The 23,572-nt window shown below is 40.0% G+C and overlaps 1 protein-coding gene across 3 annotated transcripts in view; it reads right to left on the bottom strand.

Annotated features, from left to right (window-relative positions):
- gpr39 (G protein-coupled receptor 39) overlaps positions 1-19,763 on the bottom strand; it is a 63,602-nt gene extending 43,839 nt beyond the window's left edge. Inside the window, exon 1 of one of the 3 annotated variants that reach the window (XM_039600339.1) lies at positions 18,605-19,763. In XM_039600339.1, coding sequence (XP_039456273.1) covers positions 18,605-19,388 — 784 coding nt within the window. In that variant the 5' untranslated portion in view covers positions 19,389-19,763. The remainder of the gene's footprint in view (positions 1-18,604) is intronic. The other 2 variants (XM_039600340.1, XM_031726082.2) reach the window with 2 other exon arrangements.
- Between the last annotated feature and the right edge of the window lie 3,809 nt (positions 19,764-23,572).

Raw genomic sequence — 23,572 nt, 5'->3', positions numbered from 1 at the left:
TCAGGTTTAAATAAAAGTGTTGTGTTTCTGGTCAGGTGATTAATGTAAGTGTGACATTCAGTCTCCTTTGAGCTCTGTTTTGGTGTCCAATAATTGAGGGAAACATCAAGTTCTTTACGATATCCGGTAGCAGTTTTCAGGAGCTATAAAGCTGCTAAATTTGATTCAGCGGCTACCTGTGGCATGCAGGATGCTCAAAATCATCTTTAAAGCTCATATTTAAAAGTTATCATTGGAAGCAACCTCCTGTAAAGTCTGGTTATCTTTTGTTATTTTATGTTATCTTATCTTATCTTACCTTAGACATTTCTCTTGTGTGTCTAAAATAATGTTCAGTTAAAAATTAAAAGTAACTACAACACTTCAAGTATACATATGTAGGAGAGGGGGGAGTATGAAGAGGATAACAAAATTTGTCAGGTGGGAAAAGTTATCACTTCTTGTGCACCAGTGTGACGAAACATCAACAGCTGGAACTGAAAAAGGGAAGTCAGGGTAAAAGGCCTAAATGTCCTGTAGAGGCCGGCTTCCACAGACTCCCATGTTAAAATATCCAACTTTACAGCAGAAATAAACATATTTATGACCTGCTAAAGAACAGCTTTCGCCTCTATGGATAGTTTCTCTCTGTAACAAGCGTACAGGGGTTGAAGTTTTGTTTTTTACATAATCCCTCAGCTTGGATATCATGAGGACTTCACATCTGCTGATTCAAGGTAATGAAGAATAAGAATAATTCTACTGATCCCAGCGGGAAATTCATATATTTGACATACCTAATCAGCTATTTGTATGAGAATCGAAAAGCCTGATGGCTGTGGGGGTGAATGATTTTCTGCATCACTGTTTTACAACAAAGAGAGAGAAGTCTTCCAGTACCATTCCAGTTTCATAAAGATGTTAAAAAGAGGGTGATCAGAGTTGTTTGGGAACAGCACACTTGCCATCACAGACTGTTAGAACATTGGCAACATTTTACTGCAGATGCCAAGTTTTCTTAAGAAAAACAGTTTGTCTGTTATCTCGATGTAAGTCTAGATATTTATATTTTGTTACTATGTCCACTCCACAAACTTTCGCAGGCTGGAGAGAAGGCCTGACTCTTCGGAAATCTGCGATCATTTCCTTCGTCTTAGAGGTGTTCAACATGAGGAAGTTTTTGTAATTCCAGTCACTGAAGTCTTTTACAAGAGCCCTATATTGACATTCCTATCCATTCCTGATACACGCCACAATGGCATCTGAGTATTTCTAGATGTGCCAGCACTCAGAGTTGCATTTGTCTGCTGATATACAGCAGACAAATACATACAAATCTGAGTCCTGTGAAAGTAATGAGTAATGAAAAGGAATGGAGCCTGGACACTCCACTGTGGAGCCCCCATGCTGCTCCTTAATGTCCCAAAACACAGCTACCCAACCTGACAAACTGTGTCAGTTTGTGTCAGGTAGTCTGTGATCCAGGAAACAAAGACTATGAAGCAAGTAGAGGACGGCATCCTTCACTCCATGTGTGTTGTTTGTATGCAGACTAAAGTGGATCATGTTTGTCTTTGACCTCAAGTCTCAGTTGGTGCAGACTCAGCTGTTCCAAGGTTTGCAACATGTATGCAGACTTAGTTTACTACAAGAAAGCATGGAGCCTGAATCAGAGGCAGGAAGTCCTGAAATATAATTACAGTAGTCATGGCCTACAAATAATAAATACATGAACTGCTTTTAGCTTCTGAGACAGGATGTTTCTAATTGCAGAGCGTTGAAGAACCTCTGTCTGTCCAAGATGACTCCAAGAATCAGAAGAAGCAGCAGTCCTTTGGAGGGGAGGTGAAATATCTTCAAAAACCTAAAAAATAGTCCAGTTTCTTTCAACTCAAGGACTTAGTTCAACTCGACTAAGACTACCATGAGCTGGATGACTGAGAACCTCAGAGACTAGTGGAGTTTATTTGTATAACTCTACTTATGATATTAGATTTCAGAAACCTGAGAAATCTCCAGTAACCAGCTTTAAAAGTTGTCACACCCACAAGCTCTAGCCAACAGAAACTTGAGAAAAAACACAGCCCTCAGTGGAGAAAAAAGAAACTCAGAGGCAAACCCCACAACAGAGAATCCAACTTAACTCTAGAATCTGAATCACTCATCATTAACTCCAACATCTGGAGTTAACGATTTGAACCAGAGCCGATGCAACACATGCTACACCACCTGCCCCAATCAGAAGAAGTCGTGACAACATGCCATATGATATGGAGACTAGATTCCCATAGATTCACATGAATACAGGTGTGCTTTTAATTTTTTTGGCTCGTACTTTGGTGCTTTAAATAAAAACATCTCTACATTATTTTTGCATAATGGTAGGCAGACAGCACCATAATTCATTGTGGCTGCAACACAAGACTGATTACAACAAATGGAGAAAACTGAGCAAAAATGGCATGTTGGCTGGTTCATCAGTCAACCTACAGGGCACTTCCTCTCTGCTAATCTCCTGCTTTTTAATTGCTTTGAAACAGTCAGTGTGATAAAGATGCCACGTTTCTTTGAATTAAAGCTACTTGAAGCGCTACGTCCCACATGACATTAAAAAGCTTCTCCAACCCCACCTGCTCACCCCCAGCAACTTCCTACAAAACACAGTCTTATCTCAAGAATAAATTTGCAGTGTCACGGGAAAGGGGTTTACTGTTTATTGTCATTAGGTGTAGAGTGGTGGTCAAAAAGAGCAAACTGTAAAATTGAAGTGGGCAAAAAATAAAGATGTATGTGATAAATAGAGGAGTGTATTCTAAAAAAGGATGCAGAAGATGGAGTAAACCATAGGACACCAACTGTCCTATATCTATAAAACTGAAAGTTTCAGTTAATTCATGTACTTTTTAGTTTTTGTTACTGTGTAACCATTATATTAAAAAAATAATTAAAAAACAAAACAAAACAGAAATTTCTGTACTTTTAACTTTTTACCCATCACCTAATTACTTTGGTGTAGCATGAATGCTCATGTAAAGATAAAATAAAGTCCAAAATGTATGCCTTCCTCACATTTTCCAAAGACGCCCATTGGAGCTGGATTAAGGACAATGGTGGACCAATTCTGGGCCCCTGACCTTATGTTTGAGACCCTTAGGATAAGACTCTTAGGATGAGAGGCTAATAGGAAATACATAAACGGTGTCGGGAGACACACCTTGCTACCTCGAACTCAAACCTCACATACTTCTGATGATGCAACTCAGCTGAGCAGCCGTGTTAGTTGTCTGCAGTCAACAGCCACACCCGCAGTATAAGCATTGAGCAAGTAGTACAAGATATACTGCAATTATAGCTAATAAGTTACAGACACAGACCTCTGTGCCTACAGATGCTCATTGAGTCACATTAAGTGCCAGCTGATCTAAGGGTTCATTTCTTATTGATTCATTTAATAATAAAAAAGGAAAAATGACAAACCACAAATGAATCATGTTAGTTCAAAATATTTGAAAACAGATATCAGTCTAAGATCCTTTCACACACCAGCCTTTGCAACCTTTAGTATCCGTGCATGCCACCGTATAGCATGGTGCTGTAACGCAGATAAGTAAACACACCCACGGAGTACAACCGGTGAATTCCCTTCAGAGTGCTGACACACCCCATGAAGGTGCACTCGCTCTAAACCATCTGCAGATTTGTCTCCCAGGTGGTTCGCTGAGTGCAGCGCTGTCACTCTCTGGATGGCTTGCCTTCAGCTATGTTGGCTGCCACGAGGCCACGGGGGCCCTGGATCTTATTACTAAACTATGCAGCTGTCACTCAGTGCCGAGCATACGATGGAGGCTAGGAAGGAGGAATGGCGAGGCACACAGCGAATCCTCCCCGAGGTTTATTTTATATTTGATGGTAAAAGGGTTTGAAGGAGGCCACCCGAGAACCGTAAACAGGCCGGCGGGGAGTCAAGGTATCTAGTCAAACACAATAAATAAGCCCAATCGATCCGAAGGAGAGAGGTTCATGGGTGGCAATTGGGCTGTCGCCGCACTTCATGAGCTATGGCCCTGCTGTGGCAGAGTGGTGGAAAGTGTCTGATGGGAACAGGTAAGAAATGCAAGGCCAAGAAAGCTGTGAATTACTCTGAAAGAAAAACACAACCTTACACATTGGCTTCTCTTCTCCTCTGCTGCCATCATATTATGTTTATTTTAAATTATGCTGTAAAAAATTCCTTCTTCTCATTCCAATTTTGTGAATGTACAATGGTATCGGCAAAGTTATATTATTCCCCAAGTCTGACTATTTTGTACATGACTCAGGCATTCACACAGTAAAAATGAGGCTGGAATAAAACTAGGTCATCTCTGGGTACCAGGTGTCATAAAGCCTGCTGAAATAGTACCTGAAATTAATCCCATGCATTCCCATCATCTCCACTGCAATCTTTTGTCCCTCACAGACAATATAGCAAGAGAAAAAAAAGAAAAAACAAGTAATCTAACCAGCAAGTCTCACAATTCTTGATGATGTTTAACACAGGCTTCACACAACATTATTTTGATACAATGAACAAAACTGTACTATCAAACACTCTTAGTAATGCTTAAACACTAACATCTATTTGCTTACCTGAATTGTTTTACTTTGTCTTATATTATAAGCCAGATTAGCCAGCTATTTTTTTTCTTTTTTACTTAGCTCCACCACATGAACTGTATTGTGGTTAATTCTAATGTTTGCTGATAAAATAAATCCACATCACCCCAGAAGGTAGGATGAAATTAGCTGCCATAATCTATTGACGACCGTCGGCAGGAAGACGGATGAAACCAACATGACATCATGCACTGGTTAGTGAAGCCTGGTCATGAAGCCTCAGACTGAGCCTGTTCACCTTTGTTATCTTGGAATTTTGACTCCTGATATGATGAGTAAGGGGTGGATATGAATAATGGCTCGGCTTACTCACAGTCGAGTAAAAATAGGCAGCAAACCGCTTGCTACTAGGAAAAAAACATGGTGGTTGCCTGGTGATTGACTGAAGTTTTTTTGCTGTAGTTGCAGCAACCACTTTTGATCCCAAGGATATTACAGGTTGTCTGGTGGGAGGCAACTTGTCTCCATAAAGTCACGCTAAAACTGACTGGACTCTCAGACTGGCGAAGCTTTGCAAATAATTGCTGTTTAATTTATAAATGCAGACAGAATGCCAACACAATGGAATTAATATGAGTTAGTTTGTACTGATAAGCACAACTCTTCTGCAATGTGTCTCTTTGCTGGTTGCTAACTGGCTGTATTCTGGTTTTATTTCTATATAAAAGCCAGATTACCAAGCTCCTATGTAATTTTGCAGTTAAATCACCATCCTTCAGTACTACCTCACAATTTGTAGAGGAAATTGTTGAAATCTATTAAATTCTGGCTGAACTAAATGTAAGTAGTTCATTTGAATTTCTGGAGCTTTATCACAGTTAATTACCATTAACACAAACACATTGCATGTGATTACCAACTTGACCCCATTCAACTGCAAACTGAGAGCAGATCTTACGTTTGTGTTATCGCCATCTCGATGCACCAATATCAACAACGGTCTCTGGTCTTAGCAACCACAGCAGCTGAGAGCCAATAACAAAAATGACTTGCCTGAAGTTTTTCACATAGAAGTCAAAGACTGTTATAAGCAAAGGAAGACTCAAACTTTAAGTTACAACCAGATTTTAAAAAGGGGAATAAAGCATTTCACACATGTAAACAGCTGCTTTAAGCATGTGTAGCAAAGTTCTTTCTCTTTGTTTTGGCCAATCAGCCTCTGGAGTGCCGGTCTTTGGTCAAGAAATTGCATTAAATTGGAATTACTCAATGCCAGCTGGCTTTTTCTAAAATTTATGGAGTGCATCTAGCGCGCAAACACTTTATGACATTTTTTAGTGCAACGAAATAATTGATCACTGTTAAAATGGACAGCTACAGTTGATAATTGACTAAAAATCATCACAGATTCATAACATGGAAAGACAACATTCCCACTCAGATGAATAAACACACAATGCATGATGGACAAAAGGTAAAATATACATATTTTGAAATAAGCAGTGTAGCTTGAGGTTTGGAGGTATTTGAGGGTTCACCTTTTATAAAAACTGAGGGATCCAAAAACAAGACAAACCGCAAAGTCCAGATCTCTAATCACAGAGTGCCAACCAATCAACGTGAAGGTTAGGAAACCATTCACAAAGAAATTCAAGAGCAGAACAAACATGAGAAGAGTACAAGTATGACATCATCCATGAGAAATCCTGGAAAGCTTGACTACAAGTACTAACAAGACAACATTCGAAGTGACAGAGTGAAAAGGGTGTAAGTTTACTGGGTTTATATTTCACTGATAGGAACAAGAGTGGCAGGATAACAAATGAAGGAAGCAAAGTGAGTGCAAGGAGACTTGGGATTACAAACCAAAATAGGAAATGACTTGAAATAAACCTGTAGGAGTGTTTGCTGTTTTGCAGAGTGAATGCATCCATATTTTGGAGGAGGTGGAGGTGTGGATGTGATATAAACTAAACACAGGACTCCTGAGACCGAGGTTTGTGGAGACAGCTAGCAGACCCCGACTACCATCCTGTTGGAAATTTGTGTTCTTTTTGTTTTAGTTTTTATTTTATGTTCAGTTCTAACTACTGGTTAGCTTTATGTACTAAAACCTACTTGATTAGGTTTGATGTCTACTACTTGATGTCTGTGATTTGTGTTTGCTAAGCTCTAACACATGATCACTGCCACAGCCAAAAACTTTAGCCCTCACAGCGCCCCCAAGCCCCCTCACAAGTGGCCTCAAAGGTCAAAGGTCACAGGCGAAAAGGCAAAACCAGCACAACAGAATTAATATTCATTTTACAAATGCTGGCTCTCAAGCAATTAACCTTCTGTCCTGGACGTGATGTGCGGGCGACTTAACAAGGATGTTCCCTGGTTTTAATTACTCTCCAAAGTTGCACAGGCCAGCCGGGATTTGAAAGTTATTTCAAAGTAAAGTGCAGCAGCGGCAGGAACGAGAAAGATCTGACATCAGCGTTTACGACAGAGTGGAATCTGTCACAATAACAATATTCAAATGCAAACTGGGATCATCGCTGCAGTCGATAACAGACGTGACCTCGAAGTTATATTCAGTAAAATGTAATATTCCATTACGAAGATGATGAAGTCGAGTCTGCAGTGGTGTTCATGCCCGAGCTCTTATGAATTTTGTATTAGTAAATACTGAAGTTTTTTAAATCATGGTCAGGTGATTTTCTTTAGGAATTATAAAAATTAGTAATTCCTAATAAGACTAAAAACACCTTCCTTTAAATGTGGATGCAATAAAGTGAGAAATAAAAACACCGACTTGAAACTGAGCCATAAATATTTTTTATTTTTTTTAAACCCAGAAAATCCCCTCTATATCTGTGCTCATCAATATTTATACATACATCAATATTCTAGTCTGTTGGTAATAAGTGGAGGAGGGTGTAGAGGTGGAGTGTGTGCTCTGAACAGCCCACACGATTCCTGCTGAAATTAAGTACAAGCAAACTGTTTGCATAAAAGACTATCACACACTGAGGAGTGTCATTACACGCCGCCTGATTAAAAATCATTCAAGGCTGTCGAGTTTCAGTCTCAGACTTGCACTTTTTTTCCTTTTTAAGAGCATTTTTTCTGTGCACCTTTTTTTATAGGATATAAAATGAGAGGCTGAAGCTCAACGAGCCAAACTCAGAATGCGTTTCTCGTATCAGCAGTGGCTTTGCTGGAAGGTGAACGCTTTCAGTAAACAGCCTGAAAACAGCAATAAAGCTCAATTTTTGTAATAAACATGTCTGATACATGCTGAGACTCTGAAGCAGGGAGCGTTACTCTGGTTACAAACACAATCTTCTCCCCAAAATCTTTACTCTTAATTCTGCAAAACACTACAGTATTCATGACTGCATGGTTTAGAAATGGTAAGTAGGCTTATTTTGAGACAATAGGCAAAAACTCAACTGAAGCGCATTACAGAGAAAAAGTGAGGCATGTTCTTCAGACCGAATATATGCATTACATTTCAGTTCTTCTCTGCTCTTTCTCATTATTCACAGCTCATTCGAGCCCTCACTAAGAGCTGAATTTCTCCAAATATTAGGTCCATTTTTCAGCTGATTTAAACACAGGGCGTGGGGAGAAAACTGAGTAACTCCGGAGCATTTCTCATTGTTACTAAAGGAAAATGAGAATTGCATCACACTCACCCGCCACTTTATAAGGTACACCCAAAGGTGTTCTATTGGACTGAGATCTGTTGACTGTGGAGACCATTTAAGTACAGTGAGCTCATTGTCATGTTCAAGAAACCAGTTTGAGATCATTTGAGCTTTGTGGCATTTGTGGCATGTATTCCTGCTGGAAGGAGCCACTGTGGTCATTCAGAGAAGGACAACAGCAACAATACTTAGGAAGGCTGTGGAGTTTAAACGGTGCTCAGCGGTGACTAAGGGACCCAAAATGTGCCAATGAAAAATCCCACATACAACCATACCACCACCACCCTGACCTGTTGATAAAAGGCAGGATGGATCCATGCTTTCATGCTGTTTGCTCTAAATTCTGCCCTTCTACCCTGCCATCCAAAAGTCCAGCAGAAATCAAGACTCATCAGATCAGCCAACACTTTTCCAGTCTTCTGTTGTCCAATTTTGGTGAATCTCAGTGCACTTTAGTCTTTTCTGTTCTTAGGTGGTTATTTGCTTTACTGTTTTCTTATTATTATTTTCAAGCAGTTTGCCCATTCTCCTTTGTCATCTGGAATCATCGAGGCATTTCCACCCAGTGAAATGGATATTTCCTCTTATTTAGATCATCTTCTGTAAACCCTACAGATGTTTGTGTGAGAAAATACCAGCAAATCAGCAGTTTCTGAAATACCAGCCCGTCTGGCAGCGACAACACCGCCACGTTCAAAGTCACTTTTCCTCATTCTCATACTCACTTTGAACTTCAGCAGGTCGTCTTGACCTACGTGCCTAAATGCACTTGAGTTGCTGCCATGTGATTGGCTGATTAGACATCTGCGTTAACGAGAATTGAACAGATGTACCTGATGGAGTGGAAAAAAAGGAAAAGCAGATTAGGCCCACTTTAAAGGCCGTTTCCAGTATAATATTCAGCACTGTCTGCCAATCCAAATGATCATGACTGCAATCCTTTAATTAACCAGGAACATGTTGATTTTATGTCCTGTTCATTGTCATATCACTTTCACCATGTCTGGCATCATCCTCATGCCCAGCTTGTCGCCATCCACCATCAGGTAATACCAGTGAATCCGCATTCAGAGTCACATCGACACAGAAGCACAGAAACAAATTATGTCCTATCAGGAAATTAAGCCGCACAGTAATTGTGACTAACGGATAAAAACCCACTTTATGAGCTGGTTGTAATGCAGCCGACCCATCCTCGTTCATTTATGTGAGGACAAAAAAATCTGTCTACCGGTAATACTTATTACGTTATTAGGCTAACGAGGACGTACAACTGGCCGGTAATTGAATCAGACCACAGTGGGAGTGAAGCAGTTTTCTGCTCAGGACAACAGTGAAATTACTCAGGTGACAAATACAACCTGGAATTTAAAATATCCTGAATATGAATCTGTACTTTCAGATGACAGTGGCGACTGTATCTACTTGCTTGTAATTCTTCTCATGATCATGAGGCGGGAACTGCTTTCTTAAATAAAAGAATAAATTATAACATCTGTAAGTTTCTAATTTCTCTTAATTTTTTATTTGTCAAGTGCTTTGAGACAAAGAAAAACCTGAGCAACATAATCCGCTGCCTCACCTACACTAACTACAGCTCCACCAGGTCGACTGGTTGTCTTGTGCTGCAGAGCTCAATGAGCTCGGTGTGGTGGGGAGTAAAATAGCAACCTCATGGAAGCATGTGACAGGAAGTGATACTCAGGATACCTCCTGAGTGCTTCCCAGGTGAAGTGTTTTGGGGATGTCCTGCTGCTTTGATCTTTCGTAGATCCGTCTTCTGATCCTCCTGAAGTTGAGCAGAATAAGAGACCTTTGATGTCGAAGCAGCGAGCGATTCCCGATCGAGCTGCACATTTTGTTCCAACTTTTTTAGAGGAGCATGAATTATGCACAGAATGCACAGACGTCTAACAATTCTTAAAGAAGAAGCCCAATGAACAGTGAATTAGCCTTTAATTAGTGATGCTTCACTTCTGCATTCTCGCCTTTCTTTAATCTTTTTTGTTCCTTTTGAAATGGTGAACGAGTTGATGTGGTTGGTTCTTAAGCAGTTATTTAAATGAACCCCTTTAAGACGAGAGGGGAAATCTTTCCTCTAAACTTCTATAAAACTCACAGGTTTGTTTTTCAAAGATAAGCATTTCACGTTACCATGAACTCAAAGAAATTTCCTTTTGTGCACAATGCTTGGAAACCGCAGGTTTACATGTTTTGTATCTTCTAAGCTTATAAGCTCTTTTAAAGTTCAGCATTTCCCTCAGAAGTATAATGAAGTGAATGTAAAGTAGCATTAAATGACAATTTTCAATAAGGCACAGACTTCAGTTGGGCAGCTCACCCATATCTGTAACAGCCACCAAATTATTTGCACTTCACTTTGAGTAAATGTCGTCTAAAAGCATGTCAAACACAGAGCCTGACAAATGTTAACAGTGTAAGGTACGTCTTACCTTGAAACTGTTTTTTTTTTTCACCAATTCCTACAGGTTCAGTGTAAAACTCTCCATGCTTTCATGTAATCCCTGGCTTTAACCAGACTTCTGCAGCTAGTACAAGTCTGCACTTTCATGCAAAAATTACATTTTCCACTAGTTGCTTATGAAAATGTGTACTTTGAGGCACAAAACCTCAATCTCCTCATAAAATCTCAGTATTCTTGGTCAGTTTCCCTCCCCCTGTCTTAGCCTGCCACAGACTGCAAAATGAAGATGGACAGAGCCACCCAGTATTTTGTGGAGCCCCAGTTTGAAGCTTGGAGTTAGATGTGTTTTTCTGGAGCCATCCATGACCATATATGGAGGAAAAGATGGTGAGCAAAGATATGCATTCATGAAGTCCATACTAACACAGGTATACATGCTAATTACTGCTAACAGACTCAGAGAATACTCCAGTGTCACATCAAAAACAAAAAACAAAAACAAAAAAAAACCCTGTACCATAGACAGACTGAAGTCATGGGTGTTTTTGTTGTTGTTGCTGTTTTGGGTTTTTTTTGCCAGATTCCATTTAAAAATGCTCCGCAAGGCCCCCAGAGCACATCCAGGGGTCAGAATTCAGGGACTCCAATTAGCTGAGGCGAAGCCTAGTAGACAGCTAGTAGCTATAGCCTGTGTCGAATCCACCTGTCAGTCAAACAGGCCCTAATAATGTACAGTGGGAAGAGGAATTTGTTTTTTTAAATCACCCCTAAAATTAAGTTGCAACCTTCAGAACTGAAAAATGAAGGGAAAGCTTCAAGAGCCAAAAACTGGAGCTCCTGTAACAACCACTTAAGGCTGGCTCCAAAACTAAGCCAGTCCCCACAGACTCCCATTTTAAAATGTCCAACAGAAATAAACATGCTTACACACTGCTGCAAGAAACTGCTCTTGGCAACCGGTGGGAACTAAGGGGGTCCAACATAAAAACAAACAGTTCGACATGCAGACAGTGTTTGTGCTGTTGGTGTCTTTTGGAGCATTTTTGGTTCAGACCGTCCTCTAGTCTCCATCAGCTCAATCTTCATTTTCCCATCCAAATATTTTAACCTCTGCCTCCAAAAAACCAACATGGTGGGGTGAAGCTTTAAAATGCGGAGACAAAAAAAAACAAATAGTGATATCACCGGTGTCTATGTCTACTTTTATATAAACTGCAGGTTTTTTGCACTTTCACCTCAGTTTCTCAGCCCTGGAAGCTGCAGCTTGGTGCACATGTGGAGTAAACCTTCAGCTCTCCATCATCCCTCTAATACGTTTGTGAATTATGCAGAAATTATAATGATAACCATCACTGGATTGCTCTGACCTGAAAGTGACTTTGTGCATCTTGTTTTTGTGATCATATTCAACCAAGTTATGCATCAGAGGAGCAGTGTGGTTCACAAATTGCATCAATCAGCCCTACAGGCTTTAAAACACCTTAACTACCTCCATTAGCTGAGTGTCACAGACTCTGCACTAGCTTCCCATTGTTTTCACATCACACTGGTTCTTTACCTCAGTCCCTCCCCGCCGACCCCCTTCAGCCTGAAGTAAAACTCACAACCATTCACATTAAAAGTTTTTAAAATGTTTCAGAGAATTTATACTTTCAGCACAAAAAAGAATAATCGCACACAAACCCCGAGGTTATAAAATCAATATTCTGAAGGTGTGAGTTTTAGGAGTACATAATAGACTCCTGTGCTGTGATTCAGACACACACACTCAGGTTTGGCTGGTGTTCAATGCCAGGCTGATCCAACAGGACATCACAGTGGACTGACTCAAACAGAGGGAGGTGTGTTTGTGTGCCTAAACCAGTAATGTTAAACCACTTAAATAAACAGACCACCTGGCCCATTTCTCTCAGCAGTGCGATAACCTTGAATGACATCATGTCCTGACATACGTCAGCCTTTAGAGCACACAATGAAGATTACAGTCATCTGAGAGTTCAGTTAATGGGAAAGGGACGTGTTGAAGTGAAACACTAATACACATGCGCAGAAAACAAATGGCAGCTTCAACTGTGCCAGCTGTACTCTGTCTACCTAATATAAGGCAAAAACAGTTTGTGTAAGTCTAACAAGCTTAGGTCAATGTATGGCATGACCGGTTTTTATACGATTTTAGACGGGCTTGAGTAATTTGGGCTGGGCCTAAAGTAGCTACACGTGCCTGTATGCACTGAGTAAACAACACCAGCACTGCTACTGTTATTTTTGCTGTGGATTATGAAGACCAACATCACCACTATCCACTCAAACACTGAGATCTCAACAGGTCTGTAAATACAAGCAGTAAGACTGCAGGAGAGGAGCAACACAATATGACGCAACATTGTGAGTCCAAACTGGTGGCAAAGAGGCGCAACATCTTCAGTGATGTAGGACGGAGCTGCAGGGCACCACCTTTGCAAACATCTTAAACCCACAGGTCTTTTCTAGCTCTGCTGAACAAGTCCAGGTGACGTATGATGCGGGTGTCACTTTCACAGAGTTGTGTTTGATTTTCTGTGACGTTACCGGTGCACTTTCTTGTTGTTGATTTCAGGAACTGGGAAGTCTTCGTTGTTGTGGTTGTGTCTGTCTGACAGCTGTCACACGACACAAAATGAGATTTCTAAAAAGACAATAAACACTACAATCCAGTATCATCATTATCTGAAGAATTATTGTTATATTGAGAGGAGGAGTGAGTCAAAAAAGGGAGTGCCGTGTGGATTACACTGAGCCAATCAGCAGAGGGAGAGAGCAGTGCTCTGTGCTGTAAATTCAACTTATCTCAGCAGAAACTTTTAACAACTGTCTTCTTTGTTGTTCTGTAGGTTTTTATACTTTCAGTAGGAAATGTATTTGCAGGGTTCAGAATACTTCTGTTTCTTCTGCCTCTGTTAACCAACCTATGAATGTGACGTGATGCTCAGATTTAACAAGTATAGGGCAGGTGGTAACTGGTCAAAATTTGCCTGATAACAAAAAAGTTGTCTTTTACTTTTTTGTAGAAAAGGAAAACATGTTTAGTCTTTTTTTTAATTAAATTTTTATTCGGATAACTGGAAATAAAACCTCTTGGGTCAAGTGGGTCAGCCCTGGTCCTTCAGGCTCCACCTATAACGCTGTGGTACGCCTGACCTCTCTTATGTTGCAGCACAACACAATCTTTGCGGCGCTTCAGTCAGTCATGAACCTCTCGACTTTGGGTTGAAGCCACACATGTACAATCATGCTGGTTTCTAATGTCATTTTAATGATATTCCACCAAAGAAGCTCAGACACATTCAGATATACAAACAGAGACGTTTCAACAGTTTGAAAACTTTGAATGGTTTGCCAGTATTCTCTGAGTGGCAACACCTATCCTTCAGGAGAATACTTCAGCGGCCTCCTATGCCTTAATGGCAGGTTTAAATAGAAGTGACTGTGAGACGACGTTGTGGTGGCGAGCGAAGCGACCATTACGGTGGGTAAACCGGGGCCATTAGGCAACCCTCTGGAATATCTGTTAGTATCTTCAGGAATAGTTCTCCAGGCTTCTTGAAGGACATCCAAAGCTCTTTTTGGATGTTTCTGCCTTTAAATGATCCCACACTGCTTAAATAATGTTGAGGTCCGGGCTCTCGGGAGACTAATCCATGACTGATAGAAAGATATGATTTTACCGCATTGGCAGTGTGTCATTGTGTCATCATGCTGCAAAATAAAGCTGCTGCCAATCAAACGCTTTCCAATGGTATTGCATGCTGGATGGATGGATAAGACATTACTTTCAGATACTGTTCATCAGCTGTAGATAGTATTTCAAGTCTGCCACTTCTTTTGTCCTCAAACTGTCCAGTTTCCTCAAACTTTATAGAGCGCATTGAAAACCAAAGTGCTTCATAGTCAATAATAAAATCAAATAAAAAAATTTTTTTAAATTCACACCATTTACATAAAATAACACCGAGGATCTGTTGTCCAAACACGACAACCAGAGATCAGCAAAACTGACTGTGTTCAGCTCAGGTTTAAAGTCTGAGACGATTCCACAGTTGTGGTGCAATGACAGCAAAAGCACTTCAACTGTGGGCTGGTCAAAAGTCACTGAGAAGCAAATATGGCAGGTTTTCAGCTACTTTGGAACAAAAATGCTATTTTATGCCTACCAACCTGTGTTATCTATCAGCACTGGTTCATCCCTTTACACTTGGGCGATCGTGGCTCAAGAGTTGGCAGTTTGTCTTGTAGTCGGAAGGTTGCCGGTTCAAGCCCCAGCTCCGACAGTCTCAGTCGTTGTGTCCTTGGGCAAGACACTTCACCCGTTGCCTATTGGTGTAGGTCAGAGGGCCTGGTGGCGCCAGTGTCCAGCAGCCTCGCCTCTGTCAGTGTGCCCCAGGGTGGCTGTGGCTAGCTTGCCCTCACCAGTGTGTGAATGGGTGGATGACTGAATGTAGTGTAAAGCGCTTTGGAGTCCATAGGGACTAAGTAAAGCGCTATACAGGCCATTTACCATTTGAATGATTCATAAGGCAGTATTAAGTGGTTCAAAAAACAGAAACAAATTCCTCTGAAAATGGTCCGCTGCAGTGAAAAAGGACCCAATGTCCAAATAAAAGCTTTGAAAAACCTTCAGAAAGCCTGGAGAAATATTACTCAAGACCACAAAGAAGTCTGGTTCCCTGGAAGCAAAACATAAAGAAATGACTGTGGCTTGAGACTTTGCACAGTGCTATATCCTTTACAGATACTGCCCCGATATCTGTAAATGAATTTACAGATACCGGCCTATTAGGAAGACTCTTTGAAAAACTTTATGAGGATTTTATCCAGAGGAAGAGGTTGGTATTATACAGAAGGAGGATTATTGTGGGATAAAGGTGAAAGGTGGATCTCTGTTCAAAGCCCAGTTTATTCTGCCCCTGTTAGCTGTCCAGCATCCACAGTTTCAAGTTCAAATTTTGTGCAATGGTACCAATAACAGCTCAAAATGATTTAATTTAGGTGAAAATCGGGTCAAGGTCACACCAAGTGTGAAAATCAGTAATAAATTTATATCAACCACAATCTTCATGGATCGACTTCCAACTTCACGGCAATATACGTGACCTTGGGGGGCATGAGTACCAAAGCTGACTAAGCATTTTACCCTGACCTTCACTGATAGCGCCCAAGGTCAAAGGTGACCTTAGAATCATGAAACTATATGGAGTAATATATCATATAAAAGAACATGGAGAGAGCTATGCAACACACCTGTCATTGTGATACCCTACGACATCACCATGAAGCCATAAAGTTTGACTATATCTTAAAATCTCAAGTTTTTACAGCTTATAAAAGTCAAAGATTTCAGCCACTTCTGCTCCAGTCACATGGGCAAAGAAAATAAACTGCACCAGTTTAGTATGTAATGCTTCAATGCATGTTGGATAAAGTGCTCTAAGTGTGCAGATGGAGTAGAAAAGCACTATATAAGAACCAGTCCATTAAACAAAAGCAGGCTGACGTCAGCATGTTGTAATTTTTTTTTTAAAAGTCATAAAACATCAAAGTTTTAGTACAGCTCTTCAGGGCAGGGGTGATGGTTTTCATTATGATGGTAATTTAAAGTTTAAAAAAAACTATTCAAAATGTTTTGGAGGTGTCGCTGGGACCAGGGGTTTAAAAGTTTTATTCCTGTTAGTGTGCAGTTTAGCTCATGCACGTCCTATTTCCTGTCAGTGTTTTGTGTATTTTTGCGGTGAGTCTGCTGTATGACTAAAGGGACACAGGGAGTCCATCTGCTGCCTTCACTGCGGCACATCAACATCTGCTAACTCCTCTGAGCCTCTTCCTTCTCTTGGCCAGTCCTTGCTCATATTCAGTGGACCAAGACGGAGCATGCAGGAAGTCCAACGTGTCATTATTCTGCAAACTGCTCTGGTAGAAGAATTCCTCTCTGTGAGGTGTTTTATGAGGTTTTCCACCCATGTTTTTATCCCTCGTGATGATTTCATGTCAGTTTTTGAGTGGGAAGTCTTTTTCTTAAGAGTTAAACATGACCATGGAGCATTTTGACTTCACCTTCAAGACTTCATACTGGGCAGCATGAAAACATCTTTTTTCAAGCTAGCTTTCTGATTGAAGTCCACATTAAAGATGGTCACAGCTTTGGATAACAAACAAATAAAAAGCTCTAAACACTTGGTTCAGGCAGCTTTTAATACTCCTGGGTCCTTATGATGTCATAAAAAGCAGATATCCTAATAAACTCCACCCACCTGCCATTCAAACATGTTCTAAATGAAGGGCAGCCAATCACAAGAAGAAGAGAAGCTAAAATAGTGTGTTTGGGGCTGTGAGGCTGCTCTGACTCCTAGTTTAAGGCAAAGGCGAATTATTTTGAACTGTGACTCATGCAAAGCTACTCTGAAGTCCAAGGATAAAAATCCGGAGCTGGAAATAAGCGAAACACCTCAGCGTTAAACAAGCTGTGATTACTATTACAGGCAGTGTGTTTGCAGCGTGTCTGACACACCCTAAACAAAAGCAGCTTGTGCGTGTCACTGTGTGACATCAATCATTTTAATGGTCATAAAAAGGGAAACACACAGCCCAGACTCGTTTTTATTACTTCCACTTGTGGCTCAGAGCAAAGCGGTGTTTTTACTGTTGGTGTAAACAGTTGGAGAGGCTGCACATCACTCATGTAGAGCACCGTGCACAGCGTGTACAAAGTTGACCCTACTTAACTGTTTCTGTTAACAATTGAGAAATTTAGACTCGAAGAGTTCAAGTAGACTCAAGCACTTTGGTATGAAATGATCAGTCCACCTCTTTAAATTAAGCTAATTTGATCAGACAGACCCAATCAATCAAACCTGGTGTGATTACTGCAGCGTTTGACTACCAGAGTAGCTTTGCATGACTGACAGTTCAAAATAATCTTTACTTAAACTAAACTACTTAAATCTTAATCTTAAACTAAAATCTGTTTTAGCCCCTCCCCCTTTAAGACAACTTTCCTCTGATTGGCTGTCATTGCAAACAAAAGGTTTGAGAAGCGGGTGGGTGGGGCTTCCGCACCTGAGATGATCATATTCGGGATATGCTATCCTCCTTTCATGCCATCATACAGTAAAGTACCTTTACAGTTTAACTGTGCGTCCTTTAATCAACCAATCAGCATGTAGCAGCAGAATGCCAGTGTTTTTTGGCCGTGTTGTTTTATTTGAACTAAAAGACTTTATTGACATTTTATTTCTTAAAAATAAAACCAAAAATAAAATTTGGGATTTTTGTCTAGGTGTTAGTAATTACTTTGTTCCAAAGGTCGGGGGTCAAACTGGGCCACTAAAGTGACTCCCATTATTATTCCCAGTGCAGTAATCCCAGCCCTCACACTGTTGATGTGAATGAAGGCTTTTTTTCTTCCTTTTTTTGACTGGAATTTGTACGTGTACTTACCGTTTCATGTCCCCGGGGGAATATTTTTAAAGGCTGTTTGTTCTGGTAATAAAATAATTTATTAAGAAATGATATTTTGTGGATTTTCTGCTTCATGAATCCTGGGGAGGAGAGTTCTAGGATAAACTCATTACCACTTAAAGAAGGGAAACCTTTGGAGGGTGTTTTTTTTTTTTTTATTAATGTAAGTTGTTATGATTTTTTTACTGGTCCAGCCCACAATGATTTTTTACTATTTAGCGGCACTGCTATTGGTTGCAGACTACCTTGTGAGGGCCTTCTGCTGCATGCCCGCCTGAATTGCAGCCAGGCAGTGGACTGGCGCATTCTGGTGTCATGATGTTGCCGTTTCTTCCAAGTTTGTGGCATCAGATTCAAATTATTCTACAAATTTCTGCACTTTCATCGGTTTTAAAACATTAAAATTCCAACTTACCAAGAAAAACTATGGTCTGCTTCCTGGCTGACTTGACCTTTGGATTTTCATTAGGGATTGCTCTTTGATTTCCACTGGTGCTTCCTTCAGTGAATCCCATAGGCTTCTTCAGGACCAGGATCATAGCCCGGCACATGAAGGCCACGCAGACCAGCACGATCATGTACACGATGAAAGCAAAGAAGATGCTGATCCTGTACATCACCCAGTGCTCCCTCAGGTTGGTGCAGAAGGTCAGGTTCTGGACTGGGGTGTTGCGCGCCATTGGGATGTGCCCCTGCGTCCCCATGGTGATTAGCAGTGGCAGGGCCACAAGCAGGGACACGAGCCAGGCAAAGGTGATTAGGCCGGTGGTCCATTTCCCACCCAAGGTTTTAAAGCGAAAAGGGTAGCAGGTGGCGACGTAGCGCTCAAAGCTGAGCGTGGCCACGTTGAGGATGGTGGCGTAGCTGCAAGCCTCAAACAGGAAGTTGTAGATCTTGCAGAAGGCGTTGCCTGACGCCGACGTGAAGGGGAACCAGATAGCGCTGTAGAGCTCCACCGGCATGCCAATGAGAAGCACCAAGATGTCAGAGCAAGCCAGGCTCACCATGTGGTCAGTGACGTTCTTCTGAAGGTAGCCCTTACACTTTAGCACCTGGGTCACTCGGATAGTGACTGAATTACCTACAATGCCCGTCACCAGGATGAGGCTGTAGAGGACCGTGAGGAAGATTTTGATCCCATATTTGGGTTCAAGCTCATGCCAGTCCTTCTCCTCTCCTCCCTGCATTTCCTCATTCATGGCTGCAGACTGGCGCGTTCAGATTTTCCAGGTATTGCTATTCTTATCAGTCCTGTTGCGCGCGCTCCCCGCGGGCCGGTTTTTTCTGGAAACAGCTTTACTTTGTCTCAAAGTATTCCCGACTATCCCAGAGGTGGGAAACACGGATCGCTACGCGCACTGTGGAAAACTTTCTAACCTCTAAACACAAACTCCTCCGCAGTTTACCCGGCGTGCTTCCCCAGCCCCGTCCACCTCTTTCCTGCCTTCATGATCAGGTAGGAGTATCCAGAGTCCGCGTGCCAGCGCCCGTGCGTGTCCTCCGGTGGTTTCAACTGAGAGTAAGTGAAGTGTTGGGAAACATTTAAATTGCGCTGACTTCCTCCTCCCTCCGACGAGAACAGCCCAGTTGAACATCAAACACGACCACGCAGAGCGGGTCTGGTTTCACCCCACACACTTTAAAAAACAAAAAGCAGGTGGGTCAACGAATAAAACAAAACCTAAAACAAAGCAGTTAAACAACAGACTGCACGGCTCTGCTGACTTTATTCAGATTTGTATAGGAAATAAACACGGAAGGTAATGTTGACACGACATACAGTTCAAAATATGAAGCGCACAGAACTTCGTCATTCAGATTTTTCTTTACTTCTGTTCGGGTCATGTTGTTCAAGTTTTCACACCTTTATTATAGTTGTTGGGTCAACTATAATAGGTTAGTTAGCCAGGCTGCTGCAGTGCAGTAAATAATTATTTACTCTACTGCACTGTAAATAATTATTTATGTCTCAGTTAAAGAAACGAATCGTCTCTAATTTATGTGGTAGTATCATTTTAATGGAGATAAAGACAGAATATCAACCAAAGACCCAGAAAACACACTCTTTTACATACACACGTATATATATATATATATATATATATATATATATATATATATATATATATATATATATATATATATATATATATATATATATATATATATATATATATATATATATATATATATATATATATATATATATATATATATATATATATATATATATATGTATGTATGTATGTATGTATATATATATATATATATGTATGTATGTATGTATGTATATATATGTATGTATGTATGTATGTATGTATGTATATATATATATATATATATATATATATATATATATATATATATATATATATATATATATATATATATATATATATATATATATATGTATGTATGTATGTATGTATATATATATATATATGTATGTATGTATGTATGTATATATATATATATATATATATATATATATATATATATATATATATATATATGTATGTATGTATGTATGTATGTATGTATGTATGTATGTATATATGTATGTATGTATGTATGTATGTATGTATGTGTGTGTGTGTGTGTGTGTGTGTGTGTGTGTGTGTGTGTGTGTGTGTGTGTGTGTGTGTGTGTGTGTGTGTGTGTGTGTGTGTGTGTGTGTGTGTGTGTGTGTAAAAGCTGCACATTTATTTTCACATCATTAGTACTTGGAGAAACCCTAACATAACATTACAACACTGTTTAGGAGTGCAAAAGCCTCTGTTTTGGCTTACCGTTAAAAAAACATTAAAGTAATAATTTTTAATTTATAATTTTTAATCCTACAACTGTTTATAACTTGCATAGTTCACATTTCTGTATAGCTGTATATCTCATATTTCTGTATAGTTTTTTTTATTTCATATTTATATCCTGTACATAGCTTATACTCACTACAGCCTGTACATACTTATAGTTATAGAATATTCATAACATACTTCATACCGTGTACATTATAACATACCATAATAGACCCATTTCTGTAATATACTTACATATCTATATTATTGCTAATATATATTGTAATATATCTATATCACGGCTAAAGCACTTCTGGGTGGATGCAAACTGCATTTCGTTGCCCTGTACCTGTGACATGTGCAATGACAATAAAGTTGAATTCTAATTCTAATTCTAAATTGCACAACTTTTCTGTGTTTTCTCAACTTCCTAAAAAGGCTGAGTAAACAGAAGTTTACTTTGCCATTTAGTTGACATAACATACACGGAGTTCAAAATATTAAGTGCCTGAACTCTATCATTTAGACTTATTTACTTCTGTTGGGCCAAGTCGGCCTAACATTTCACAACCCAAACATTTTATACAAACAAATATGCAGATATGTGGAATGATGGAGGCAGGTGCAGGAAAATTTCCTCAAAGACTGAAGTGTCTCTCTGATTTCTTTGTATAGTCCATATCTTAAACTGATTACTGATTAATGGAGCACTGCTGAAACTGTCCAATCACGGGTCAAAGGCGGGTGGAAACATGTCTGATAACACTGACAGTATTTAGAAAGTAATATAAATATTTTTGGTCCCAACTGATCCTGTGTTGAAGTCGCAATTTCAAGATTAAAGTTGTCGTTTTTCAAGTCAAACAGCTGCCACGGCTGCTACACCATGTACAAAATGTCTTGTGTTGGAATTAAATCTCCACATTTTCACTTTTCTTTATCAAAAAGAACAAGAATATGTTGTTCTTAATGTAGCTCTAATACTCTTTTATAGCCCGGTAATCTGATTATGTGTATAAAGCGATAGGAGTGTACACTGGTTGTAGTATTTACTTACCAACGTCAGCGTACTTGTTTGTTCCTCTTTCCCTTTTGTTAAAAGCTCTGTATGTTCTCTGTAATGAATCAGGCGTCTGCTTTGAGGTGAACAGCTGGACTGTTGAATTTGTGTGTTCATTCATTTACAGATTTTAAATTCATGGCATTATTTGCCATCTGAACTAGTTCAGTTAGTTAAACATTAATCAAGCTGACGATGTTACAGTGCATCATCAGTGCTAATGTGTCTTCTTTACACAACCTCTCGAGTTTTTGGCGAGAATCGAAGCAGCGATTGAAACACTGTTCGGTTCAGTACAAATAAAGGTTTAAGATTTATTCTGAGGTTGTGCTGAAGATAAAAACAAAGGTCCTGGACAATCAGAGATCCTAAAAACGACTTCAAACAGGACAGAATTGTACACTTTTAGCCACAATCGTTCATTAGGATGACAGAGAAGTCAAAGGTGGAATAAACCAAATATGAAGGAGGTGAGTTCATCACCAGGCCGGGGGAAGAAAATCTGACTGCTTTTCCTCCTTTTTAAAGATAATCAGTGATGAATGCGGGGTCATTCTTTCTCTATAAACATGAAGTACACTCGAGTGCATAAACCCTAAAAGGCTGACTCCTTGAAGTGATGAAGCGGATTGGGTAAAAGCTCTGAGGACCTTCTCGCTGTGATTGAGTATTGTCAAATACCGTCAATTAAACTGCCGAGCTCCATCGAGCGTCGCACCGGCAGCCAGATGTTAACTGTCAAAACTAAAATCGAGGTTGATTGTTCATTATGATACTGATGCCTCTTAATTATGTGACATTGTGTTCAGGCTCCGGTTTGTAGATCTCAGTAACGACTGACGGAAACTGTCCGTTTGACTTTGACATCATGAGCAGCATCATGAGGCGAGGAATCATCACAGCTGGTTGAAGTTAAAGGAAAAAAAGAGCAGACGTGACGTGATAAGGACTCAACTAACAGCTGATTATTTTAATGAACAAAAGCAGCCAGACGTCAGACACGAGGCGACTTTCAGCCTACACAGTTCGTATTCCTAAAGTGGATAAATTGAATCATGGGTGAAACTGCAGATAATGTGGAGAACATCATTTTTTAGCAGTTTTGCACGACACACTGAGCAAAATAAGCAGGTCAAATGTCTAAATTACACCGAGACTGGGTTAAAACCTCACAGGAAACAAAGTTTTTTCTCGGGCTGTAGAAAGAGGAAGACTTCCCTTTATATCCAGTCTGACTAATGAGAGAAAGGAACTTCCTCCTCCTCCCAATCACCTCTGCAAACTCCAAACAGGATGTGCACAAAACTTCAGGAAAAATATTTATTTTGCTAATTCATTCCGGCCATTAGCTTCACATACACACACAAAAAGCATTTTTTATTTTTGTTAGTAGTGAAACACAGACAGATGGTGAGAGCTGCAGTTCATCTAATGGCCACTAGAGGCTGGCGCCCATAGACTCCCATGTTAAAATGTCAAACTTGACAGCAGAAGCAAACATGTTATTAAAGCTATGGAGGGTTTCTCC

This window comes from Oreochromis aureus, linkage group 16 (genome assembly GCF_013358895.1).
Source record: "Oreochromis aureus strain Israel breed Guangdong linkage group 16, ZZ_aureus, whole genome shotgun sequence".
Lineage (NCBI taxonomy): Eukaryota > Metazoa > Chordata > Actinopteri > Cichliformes > Cichlidae > Oreochromis > Oreochromis aureus.
This window is presented reverse-complemented; position numbering and strand designations above follow the sequence as displayed.